The following is a 12,358-nucleotide window of genomic DNA, read 5'->3' as shown; positions in this document are numbered from 1 at the left end:
TTCCAAGAAGCTAACTACGGAAGGGGAAATCCAGACAGTTGCCGAGACATTTTGGCAATTGGTTAAACAAAACCTGTTGCAAAGTAAAAAAAAAAAAAGGAAGAAAAAAGAAAATCCACTTATTTTCACTTTGTGGCAATTCAGAGCAACCAAGGGGCTTCCTCACAGTCTCTCCTTTGCTGTACAGATGGGGAACATCCAGTTCCATCTTACATTTAAAGGCCTTTCCCCTATGTGGGAAGTCAGGGAGAGACAAGAGACTATAGGGGACAGAGAAGGTCTCCTATTTCTCCTGTGCACTCATAAAGAACCTGCTGGTCCCTAGAGAAGCWGACAGAAAACAAACTAGGGCAAGCCAGACAAGCAGAGTAAGCCACCATGGCTGAGCATGAACCATAGAAGTCATCCCTAACTTCACAAAAAAAGTGCAAGATCTGATTGCAAGTTGTTCACAGAAGAGAATGCTGTCAAGTAGTTAAGAACCAGAAATATAAGCATTTGCATTTGGGTTTTTTTATTGTTTATAGTAATTTAAAAGGTACAGAAGTTTGCAAGTAAGTCAGACTCAGACCTCACAACCCTCCAGGCTTCCAGCACAGCTTTTCCAGTACAAGCACCAAGTTGTGGAAGCACTGTGGTTCACACAACTCCAGTAACCTCATTGGAGAGCCAGCACCTCCAACCAGAGCCAAGTCAGACCCAAAGTAGTGCCTCAACAGCAATTTCAACAAGGACAYGTGGCCAGGACTACTAAGCACCAGGTTACCCAGTGTAAGAGGATGGGGGCACCAGGATCTTTTGCCAGTGTAGGGAAGTGCTGCATGCAAGCCTCACATGATGATTAAGCACAATGGTATGGTCAGAAACAGCAGTGAAAAGACATGCAGATAATTGCTTTACAGAGTGAACCCCTGTGTCCTCTGGGACCTGCACTGCTCTCAGCCTGGAGAAAATTCATCTTTGGTCTCTCCAGGAAGAAAAGCAGCTTACAGGCCCTTCTCTTGGACAAGGTAGGAAGAGGCCCATCTTCTCTGATCAAGGGCTGCTGTTTGGAGATCCTCCACCAGGCTGTGACCAGTCAACCAAACCAGTGGAAATCAAATGTTCATTTCAAAACCAGGACCAATGAGCTGATCCAATAGTAACRTGTTGTGCATTCTCTTCCCAGGATGGGCATTGTGTATCAAACATGGTAAAGCTGTCATAAGGCTGTGGAGGATGGGGAGCAGTTAAAAAAAATCACATGAGTAGTGGCATCCATTGCTTGTGTTCCTTGCCAACTACACCAAGAACAGCTGCCAACTGGCTCCCACAGGGTACTGGAGCATCTGTCCGTTGGGTGTCTGACTCAATGTCTCAGTTTCTTTTTCTTCTTACGGTTCCGGTCCTCACTGCTGTCATCTGCCTCGCTGGCACTGGGGGTCACAGCCTGCTGGATGACTTTTTTTTCCACTGCATATTCCTGGTCTTCCATCTTGGGGTCTCCCTTGACCAAGAACTCTCCTTTCCGATAGGATATGGAAACACTGGTCCGGGGGTAGGTGCCATAAACCCTCCGGAGATCATCCTTCACAAATTCTGGCAGGTCTTTCCTTGGCCCAAACACCTTCCCAAGTTTCCCCCATTGAAGCTCCCCTCTCATTGTGAAGCCTTCTGGCCATGTGTCTCGATACTGATCTGACCTCTGGTAGGCAGCATAGGGATGGTAGCTTGCATAGGGATTGTAGAGAGGGACAGGGACCATGGGGGGGAAGTGCCAGGTGTGGTATGGATGGATATAGGGATTGGAGGTGCCATAGAGATGGTGAAACTCCACCTGGCTTCCCGCATAGTCAGGGTGGCTGTTCCGCTCCACCACAAAGGTGATGGGTCGACTGTAGAWGTTGTGCATGGGGATGGGAGGGAACATCACAGAGCTGGACAGGTCCTCTGCTCTGCCAGGCCGCAGCGGGGGGTAGGGGTAGGCAGAAGGTGGCATCATGGCTGGGTAATATTCCYGTGGCACAAAACTGGACTGGTACATTGTACAGCAGCCTGGGGCCTTGCACAGGGGACACTTCTCCAGAGCAGTTGCTGAGTCTCAAAAGCTGTGAGGACAGGAGGGAAAGAGAAACAATTTTCATTAGTTATACACATTCCAGGCAAATAAGGGGATACACCTGGCACTGTAAGCATACCAACTAATTAATAATGAATACAAGGAGCCCCCCATAGTTTGGGAGAGCAGTAAGTTACCAAGGACAAGTAGATCCCCATTGCCAGCCCGTTAACTGCTGTGCAAGATAATACTTAACCCACACAACTCAGAGTTACAAAGATGAGAACAAGCTGACGTAAAGACCACTGAGGGCAGAAGAGTCAGCTTCATATCCTCATGACTTGTGCCTGCACTTCTGGGAGGCAAGACACACTGCAAGAAGCTGAAGGCCCTTGAGCTGGCATGAAAAATGGGGAAGGCAAACACAAATGAAAGAAACAAAGCAAGTAGGCAAAGAAAGGGAAGAGGCAACAGCCCAGCCCTGCTGCAGTAATGTCAACTRCTATCCTGCCCAGACAAGGAAATCTTAAACAAATAAAAAGATCTTCAACTGTCCTTGACTCTCTCCCCATCCTCCCAAAGCCCTGTTTCCACTCTGATAAGCAAACAAGARCTGGACCTACTGTTTATTTATAGTGCAAAATCCAGGCACATCTACATTTCCTCTGRCAAGTTCTCATGTATAGGTTTCTCTTTCTGGTCTCACTAGTTGCCATTCACATTTAAGTGTGCATTTACCTTRAGCAATTCTGACCTGCAGATGAATTTGCTCCTAGCTTGCCCTTGCCAGATATCCAAGCACCCTCCAGGGCATTAAGCAATGTCCTCCCATGACTCATTATCCTCTCCCCTAGGGCAGGAAAGGAAGCTGTATATAGCATAGGGTTAGGGTTTTTTTAAGAAAAAGAAGTTTGCTATCAGAGACAGGAAAGTGCCATGCATAGAACTAAAGGCAAAAAAATGGTTTTTTTTTCCCATGGAGTTCAAATTCTGTGGGCTCTTTTTGCTTCAGCCTAAGAGTTGTCTTTCCCACAGGTGTTGACCAAGAAGGAGATGAAAGTTCAGCTGTCAYCTAAGGGTTGTCTGACAAAAGCAATGYTGGGTAGTGYAAAATGAARRKTTTTCTTCTTYTYAACCAGCCCAAGTTGCTACTGCTCYGRGAGATTTATAATGTGCTCTATCTCAAGYTTGCTTTTGCCATGCATGCAGGGATAGAAGCCTTCATCCAGCACAGGGAACGGCAGAGCAGCACTACAGTATTCAAGTCAAGACCAGGCAGCACYCTTAAACAAGCCTTGGAGAAAAGCCCGTCACATCCAACACCCCCTCAGATAGGAGAAAATGAAATAAAGTTCACAACATACATGCCTAACTTCCTCCAAACCACAAAAATCCAAAGGGGTATTGTATGTCAATGGCAACAGGTGGGCACATAGAATAAACGGTCTCATCTTGAAAACTGGTCTCAGTGCCTGTTTAAGCAGCTCATCCATGCATCCCTATTGGGATCCACACTCCTGTGAAGTATTTGTATTTCAGTGCAAGTGGTCTGCACAGAGAGTGTGCAGCTATTGCATCCATTGTATGAAACAAAGCAAGCCCAGCTTACACCCGTCTCGCTGGGTCAATGTGCTGCTCCATGCTCCATTTAGGACAGCCCTGCAGAAGCTGTTCTCACCTAGATGATGACTAGCTCTTGCTCAAAAGCTTCTGTAGCACCCTGCATTTTGGCTGTCAGCATCATTGCTCCCAGGTGTCCCTGGCAGCTGCAAGGAGAAGGGCTGACAGGCCATCTAAATCACTGGGGGTTTATCACAAGGCAGCCCGAGCACAGCTACTAATTGCTTTGATTTTACAAAGAAGAAAGATAAGCAGAACAAGCTGGTGGCACAGCCAGGCAGGATGACCCACAAGAGGAAGCAAACTGAAGAGATAAGAAGGGGGAACAAGATGAGGATTAAGCAGGACTAGAAGCACTTCAGGGCAGCACTGTCACATGCCCCACCACATAAGCAAAGACATTTCCCTGGGAGCAGATCACCCAGGAGCAGGGTGTTGACAGCCCACACAGTGTACACAAGACTTCACAGCCCCGGAGGAAGTCAGCAAACCTCTTGGCTGSGTGGCCTCTGCCAGGCTCCCCTGCACAGCTGCCTGGCACTGCCCTGKCCCTGCCTGCTCCGAGCACAGAGCTCTCCCCATGCTCCATCAAGGAGCTCTCAGACTGCCCAGACACAGCCTTACCTGCACAGGCACAAGGAACCGAGCCCCAGCTCCTGTCTTGCAGGGCACAGCACTGCTTTGAATGCTCAGGTGTGTTGCAACAAGGGTTTGGTATGCAGGAGGCACAATGCTCCTGCCCTGCCAAGCTGCACCCTGGTGCTCACAACACAGTTTACCCCACCATTACACAAGTGCCTGTCGTTCATATTGATCTTCAGGCTGCTTCAGCTTCCAGAGACAGGATTTGGGAGACCACAGCCAGAGCAAAGCCCAGCTAGACTCCACAGAGCTGAGCTAGAGCATGACAAATATGTGTGTACAGAAGAGGGCTCAGAGCACCAGTACCAGCTTGCCTGATCCTGTCCCACAAYCACCAGGAAGTAAGAGCAGACAGTACTTCAGGGAAAACAGGGTTACCAGGAAGGTGATAATTTGTCAGGCCATCTGATGGCTGGAAGGCATCAAAAGCCAGATGCTTAAGAAAACCAACTCCAAACACCAACATGGCTTAGTGGTACCACTTAAAGAAAGAGTCCAAGCCCCTTCTCAAGACCTTATAGCACCTTCCAGTACCTAAAGGGTACTACTTCTCCAAGAAGGCTGGCAAGCAACTTTTCACAAGGGCAAGCAGTGATAGGACAAGGGGGTACCGTTTTAAGCTAATGAAGAGTGGATTTAAATTGAAAATGAGAAATTCTTTACTGTGCTAGTGGTGAGGCCCTGGAGCAGACTGCCCAGAGAAGCTGTGGATGCCCCATCCCTGGAAGCATTCCAGGTGAAGCTGGATGAGGCTCTGAGCACCCTGATCTATTGGAAGGCACYCCTGCTCATGGCAGAGAAATTGGAGCTAGAAGATCTTTAAGGTCCCTTCCARCTCAAGCCATACTATGATTCACCTGCTCCTACTTCTCTTGTTTCCCAGTACCAGCAGCCAGAGGCTGGCCTRGCCTTGGAAGTAAATATCCAACAGCCTCCAGCTCTTCAGGAGCCACTACAGAACCAGAAGAATGGGGGAAGAGATCCCAGCTGATCTATCTTTTCAGACCACCATCCTCCTTTGCTCTAATTTCAAGCTCTGCTACATCTTGGGGGAAAAAAAAATTAAAATCACCTCATCCACTGCCCAGCAATTGATTGTCCTGAGCKAGAAAGGCAAAACTGTCCTTAAAGCCTGAGCTGAACTCTGCTAAATGCCTGCCTGGTCCTGAAAGCCACTGACATACATCAATAGGTGCCAGGTATTGGTGGCACRATGGAAAGCCTGGATTGGCAAGCACTAGGCTGTGCCTGGGAGCCAAGCCTCCCCAAGCCAGAGCATCAGGAGCAGAGAGCAGCAAGGGAACAATGCAGTAAGAAAGGCCATAGCAAGAGACATGGGAAAGACTCCTTTAAAGCCTTTTCAGCAGTTTTGACCTTGCTGAAAAGGGTTCAAATCCTGCTTGGCTGGACCTGAATGAGACACCAGACCCAAAAAAAAAAAAAAAAAAGGAGAGAAAACTCCAAAGATGGTCACAGACAACTGACATAAGATCAGCATCTCTGCTTGGTGAGAACATGATACTGCAGACTATTCCCAGGCTTGCCAGAGCTGACTCCAGCAATTCCCTTACCCACTGCTCCAGTCATCTGGCAGGGCCTTTCCCTCCTCAAACATCTTGGTGCAGGTCAAGGAGACTGACACCTCAGCGCTCAAAAAAGATCTGCCAAGCAAATTGTGCTTCACACCAGCTGCCCCAGACAGAGTTGCTATGGAACAACCAAGCAATGTTTGCAACACAAAACYAGAGAGGACATTTGATAGGAAGCTTTTGTTTCACCCCTGTCCACACTGTTACTACTGGTGATGAATCCACCACAAGTTAATATAGAAATGCCCAAGGCCAGTAGGGCTTTCCTCAGACCTAAATCAGCAGAAATTACCTTCTAGAAATACAGAAGACCATGGTTTTTCTGAACATCTCAGGACAGTAGAGCTTTATGTCACTTAGGCTAGCTTCGAATTTGGGGAGCTGTCATTTTAAGTATTTGTGGAGCACAAGAGACTACAGTGAGCTACAGAAAACAGAGAAAAGTGTGCAGTCTGTGTGGAAGTGAATATTTACATTCTCTAGGAGAGAGACTGAAGTGAGCCTGACTGTATTATGGGCATACCAACATATAGGTGTGCCACAATACCCAACATGTGAAAATTCTCACATGTCTGGAGACACTGGTTTCACAAAGAGTCTTGTCCATCTGAAGCAGAGTCCCCAGGTCAGGCTGGCAGTTTGAATGGGTTTAGATACGTCCTCAGAGAGTGTGCTCCAAGCCAACACAGCTGTAGAGACGCTGGGACCACAGGAGAGGACATGGCCATCTAATTTACTGTAACTTTCAACCAAGACTATTCTTGCCTCATTCCACAGCCCTGTGATGAGCTCACAAAAGAAGATGCCATTAAGTTATCCTTTCCTTTTCACTGTTCCAGCACTCCTAAGCTTTCAGACTCCAGYTTTTTTTCCTGACCGCTTCTTCTCCCCAACCAGCAAAAAAACCTCAGATCTCCCGCCATTGCTCTGTAACAAACCCCAAGGGTACAGAGACGAATATTGCAAAAGCACCAATTTCCCCCAACCAAGAGGATGAAGAAGAAGTCATGAGTTATTTCCAGTTACCCTCCCCATTTTGAGCAGAGTCTGCAAAATCATTGCCATCTGACAAAGCTTTGGCAAAGTTTCTTGGTTTGCTTTTCTTTTAAACCCAAAACTTCAAGGACTGCTTACTGTGAGATGTTAAAACTGAATGTYCTTATTCAGCCAAGGTTTGCCTTACATAGCTCTGGTGTCATTTCCACACACTTATCCAGCATCCTGGTAGCTAGAGATAAAGCGTGGGAGAGGTTCATGACAAAGCAGTTTCATATTTTCCCTAGTCACATCCATCCCTTTATTGCCAGCATAAGATCATGGTTTGAAGTATTTTCAGTAAAACTCATCCAGGAGAAGACTCCCAAGTCGTTGTGGAGGTGGGAGAGCAGCACAAAAAGCCACACAACACCAGGCAATAACTTTGATCCTCCACCATCAGTACTGATCCTTAGGACACAGGCACTTGGCTGCCTTCCTAAACAGGATGCTTTCTCTTAACCAGATGTGCCTGGCAGTAACACAGGAATTCAAGGAAAATGCAGTAGCTTGTTAAAAGCTGGGTCTTTTCAGGCCCTATTTTTTATCTTCAGGATCAGGTTCCCATACTAGTGCCRCCTAATAATGGAAAAACTTGAATTTTGAACACACAACCCCTGACCCCACAAAAATAAAATAGCATCACATTTTGCTACACTGCAAAAGAAAAGCAAACCCACACTGACCCAGAAAAGTACTCCAAGAGGTATTTAATATTTCCACAAGAGATTTCTACATCATGCATTGTTCAAGGTGCCAGCAGACAGCAGAGATTAACAGCAAAACAAATCAAGGCCGTAGACAACAGGGCTCCCCTTTGCCTGGAAAAGCCCAACACAATCTGAGGGTAGGGCTGACTTCTTSGAAGAGATGAGCTCTTACATCTAGAAAGGGGCAAAAGATGTAGTGTGATGACCTGAGATGAAGTGAAGCCAATTCTGCTCCACCCCTGYTGCCACAGTGCATCCCTGTGGTCTCTCCAGCAGCACGGAGCACACCCTGGATGAGGGCAGCAGCCTGCCAGCTCCCATGCTTGGCCAGSACAGGACAGCTCAGCAAGAGCTCTGGGCTTCAGACCTAAGCCCTGAGTGCCACACCACAGTCACAGTTCCTGCAAGCAACTCATTGTAACAATAATAATAATGTACTTCCTGCAGGTAGAGCCAGCACTGCCTCCCAGGAGCTGCACAGGTGTTACACACCAGCATCTCTTTTCACTGATCCTCTGAAATACTTCAGCATGGAAATTTGGTGTGGCAGAGAACCCAGTCTCTGCTTCTCAGAAAAGGGGTGAGGCTAATTGCCAGRCTCCCTTGTGCTGAAAACAGCCTGAACATAGCCCAGCAGAAGGAAAAGGGCTTTGCAGGCAAGAGCAGGTACTTTGAATGAAAGCATCATGACTTCCCAAAGAGCAATAAATCTACAAGGTGTCTGGCCTTTGAGAGAGATTAGAAGAGAGATAAAGAGAAATCCACCAATCCAGACAGCTTTGTATGTTTTTACTGAAGGYAAATACAAAAACTTATTTGGTTGGATCAAAGAAAGCATCAGCACAGGGCAGCAGATAGATGGAGATGGCTGCAAGTTCTACTAGTTCCTGTGGCACCAGAAGGCCTGCCAGCAGCCTCATACCCTCCACACACCACTAACTCAGTCTGAGGAACTCCCRCAGCAATGCTGGGGCTCTGACCCTCTTTCCCCTCACACCACAGGAGGGACCTTTCCATCAGCCAACTGGAAAGATACCACAAGTACGGCTGATATCAGATGAACAATCCCTTCAGCTCAGCCAAGAGGGAGAATTTAACTTGTGAAGCCAGAAGACACCAGTCACCCTGCTGTTCCTAGTTCACCACGAAGAAAAGAGCTGCAGCTGGCACTGGTGATTGTGGAAATAGCAGCTAACACATATTACAGTCAGTTGCCCCTTATAGAGGCCCATTGAAGAGGAAGCAGATCTGTTTCAGCTATTCAAAGCAACATTCCCAGAAAACACTGAGTCTAGTGTGGGTCTGGCATTTGTTTCTGAGGTTTGTGCAAAGCCCAGACTCTGTATGAAATCAAAACAACAGGAACAGCTCAAGTCATKGCAGAACAAGTCTTTACTTGACTGYAGTTATCTAAAAACCACCCCWCCGCATAACTGTTGGTGGCAGAGAGGTTTGGAGCAGCCACTCCTTCTCTGACTGCAGCTGCTGGATAACACAGCAGCTCTGGAACAGCTTTGCCACCAAGAGTAAAACATGGCAAGTGTTACCACAGGGTGACTGCAGCAGCAGGCAAGGGTCTAGAAACCACCCCTGACTGCTGCCAACACAATCCTGACACTGTCACCCTTCAGCCTCTTCCTGGGTATGTGTCTGCAGCACCAGAGGATACATTTTGGACATATTCCAAAGTTTCTCTTTTYCTGACATGTTCTCTCAACATAGCCTAACTTCTGTGTTATCATCCCACCACCACTATTCTCATCTTCCCAGTAACCACTGCAAGCTGCATTTGTGTAAGATGTCTTCCTCACCTGAGGTTCAAATCTATGACCTGGGTCTCAGGATCACAGCCACCATATTTTTTCTCATTTAAACCCTTTTCCAGACACAGCTCTGTATCTAGACACGCCTCCTTTTTTCTTTAGTTGAGCATGTTTTAATCTGTACTTCGTAGTGTTCAGTCCTAATGATCCCCTCCRTGTTAAAACACAGCCTGCACAAACAGACCTGCTCCTCCTCTCTCTCAGTTCATCGCATATCCTTCATCACCATCCACACACTATCTTCCTCAAAGAAAAGACAGCAGTATAGTTTGTTCAAGCTTCTAAATTGGGAGGTCCTGGTTGAGCCCCCAGCTGTTCCCCTTCAGACTGCAGTGCTAAGAGAACAGACTCGGGACACTAACTTACATTAACCACACCAATAAGTCAACTGAATTATTAACAACCTCATTAATACACCATTTCCATTTCATGGTTATTTACATCACTGTACACACAGCTATGAAGCTACTAATCGAGTCTTATGAACCACACATGATGCTGTTGAGTCACCCTTCCCTCCCACACCACTTAGGATGCACATCTATCCCACTTTGCTCTGCCCTCCCACAAGAAGCCTTTCCACCATAGACCTGATGCAGAGTCCAGCRGGTTGTTCAAGGAGCATCACTTCAGCATTCCAGCAGCCTTGGGTCCTCARGTTTCACTATCCTCCTTAGATGTCTGCACTCCTTCAGTCCACTGATCTCACCTTTCTCTTATTCTATACATCATTTTCTCATTTCAGGATCCACTTTTTCTGCCACATTCATGCCTCCCTTACKCCAGTCTCCTCCCAGAGACAACAAAACAAATCCTCCCAATCCACCCCAATTATTTCTTCCTCATTGGTTCTCAGTTTTTCCACAGTCATAACTAAGCCTGATACTTCTGATATCGTTCCCTTGGCAATCTCAGCCTTACATGGTATTATTGATATGGCAAAGGTGGCCTTGAAAAGYTTTACCCTCCAAGAGCTGCTTCAGACACTCCATAATTATCTGGTTCCTCCTGGTTATGTATTGTTTACTTTACACACTCCAAGACAAATAATTCAATTCCAGCCTTAATTCCCATGCTCAGCTCCAGTTACCTACCAGCACTTTCTTATCTTACACACAGACAGTTTGCATAGCAGAGCAACATGTTTTGCACTTCCACAGCATCCGGCTCTCTCAGCTGCTTGATTACGAGTCTTTGTCCTTGAAGTGCTCTTGGGAGAGTCTCCTAATGTCCTGCAAAGGCCTTAATTAACATTCAGTCTGGTTCTCCAGAAGGAGTTTGTGCCCAAACTCCTTGTGTGTTTTCGGTGGGAAACACACACATCAGTATCACAGGAAACTATTTACATTTTAACTATTTATTCTTTAAATACAATTAGGTCCCATTTCCACATATCCTGCATCGAGCATGGCTATGCAGAAGTACAGCAGCACAATCTTATACGCTTGCACTAAGTCTTCCCAGGGGACCAACACCCTAAACAGGATGTTGTAGGACAGGACAGGAAAGATATTCCAGACTTTGGGGTTGTATTACATACAACATACCCCTTTAGCATATGAGGGGGTTTTCTGTTACAAGAGCAACACGCACTGCAATTCTACAGTAAGTTCAAATATCTGAGCTAGAATTACTCACGGGAATACTGCTCTTACTGCATCCCCAAGGCAGACAGCTGCAGCATCTGCTGGTCTACAACTTTGTAATAACTTCAAAAAAAACCAAAAACAACCACAACTACTTTCTGTCATGGTCTAGACAATACAGAACACAGCTCACAGGTAACATTATTGATTTTCTTAAATGGGGACTCAAAAGAAAATCTTGTGTTTCCAAGAATACAATAATTCATAAAGGTTATTCTGTGGCATTTTTTCCAAATCAAAGTGTTTAAAGGCTGTCGTCACACAGCAATAACAATTTACATTAGTATCTTTCACAAGCAGGTGGTGCTACAAATGTTACAGGATAGAGYACCGGCATGAATCAATATCCCCACCAAGTTTTACTACTGTACRTGGACTTGCATCCATATAATCAAACAGCAGATGGTTTTGGGGTGGGAGAAGCACCAACTCCAGAGGGATTTGCATTTTCAAAAAGCCAGGCAAAGTGCACGACGCCTCAGTTGTACACTGCTCTGCTACTGCAAACGTTTAAGCTAGTACATAACTGCAGAAACATTGCAAAACAGATGAGTTTGTAAGTGCAGAAGACAGAAAGACATTTACTGGGTGTGCATGTACTCACATCCTGAGAAAAGRCAGCCAAGGGAATGCCTTCACTTAGCCAAGGAGCAGTAGGATGTACAACCTGATCTTAGGAAGGCAGGTTACTTTCTACAGGCTTTTACTGAAGGACACATACAGGATAAGGAGATGCCATAAAATACTGCATTATACCTTGTGGAAGTTTTCCTGTGGTAGCYAGGGCTACAAAACCTGCCTGAACCTGCCCTTGTACCTAAAGACAACAACAGGAAGCTCATTCCTTCAGCAATTACGYTACATGCTCAGACAAGGATCAAGAGTAGAGGACACAGGTAAAGAAACAGCTGAAATCAGCACATAAAGCCAGTATGGGAAAAACCTCAAAAGCACTCACCAAAACTTCAGGTTCTTTCTCAAGTCAGCAAAACTCTATTAGCAAAATCACAGAAGTGTAAACTTTAAAGCAACAAACTGGTTAACATAGATATGAACCCCCCCTCTTTTCCCTTACTTTCCCATAAATTTTTTGCTCACACTCACCTCCAACTAASCTGGTATTTGTACTCACAGCCCATCCAGGCTGTAATTAAGTAAGAAGCTGTATCATTGGCTCCCATCAGCACCCCCTTATTGTGAGCACCTGTTCTGTGGTGGGCCTTTACAGAYAGAAATCTCCACAGGAGTTTTAAAT

At 46.2% G+C, this 12,358-nt stretch overlaps 1 protein-coding gene across 1 annotated transcript; it reads right to left on the bottom strand.

The window, feature by feature from the left end:
- Positions 1–1,346: 1,346 nt before the first annotated feature.
- Positions 1,347–4,342, bottom strand: CUNH10orf95 (chromosome unknown C10orf95 homolog). The gene is made up of 2 exons (XM_057379861.1): positions 4,283–4,342; positions 1,347–2,087 (listed from the first exon to the last, which is right to left on the bottom strand). The coding sequence occupies exon 2, from the start codon at positions 2,021–2,023 to the stop codon at positions 1,349–1,351; it is 675 nt and encodes a 224-aa protein (XP_057235844.1). The 5' UTR covers positions 2,024–2,087; positions 4,283–4,342; the 3' UTR covers positions 1,347–1,348.
- Positions 4,343–12,358: the final 8,016 nt, after the last annotated feature.

The sequence above is a fragment of the Malurus melanocephalus genome, unplaced genomic scaffold, assembly GCF_030028575.1.
Source record: "Malurus melanocephalus ecotype Western Australia unplaced genomic scaffold, MMel_1.1 scaffold_12, whole genome shotgun sequence".
NCBI classification, from domain to species: Eukaryota; Metazoa; Chordata; class Aves; order Passeriformes; family Maluridae; genus Malurus; species Malurus melanocephalus.
Note: the sequence above shows the minus strand (reverse complement) of the source record. Positions and strands in the feature narration are given on the sequence as shown.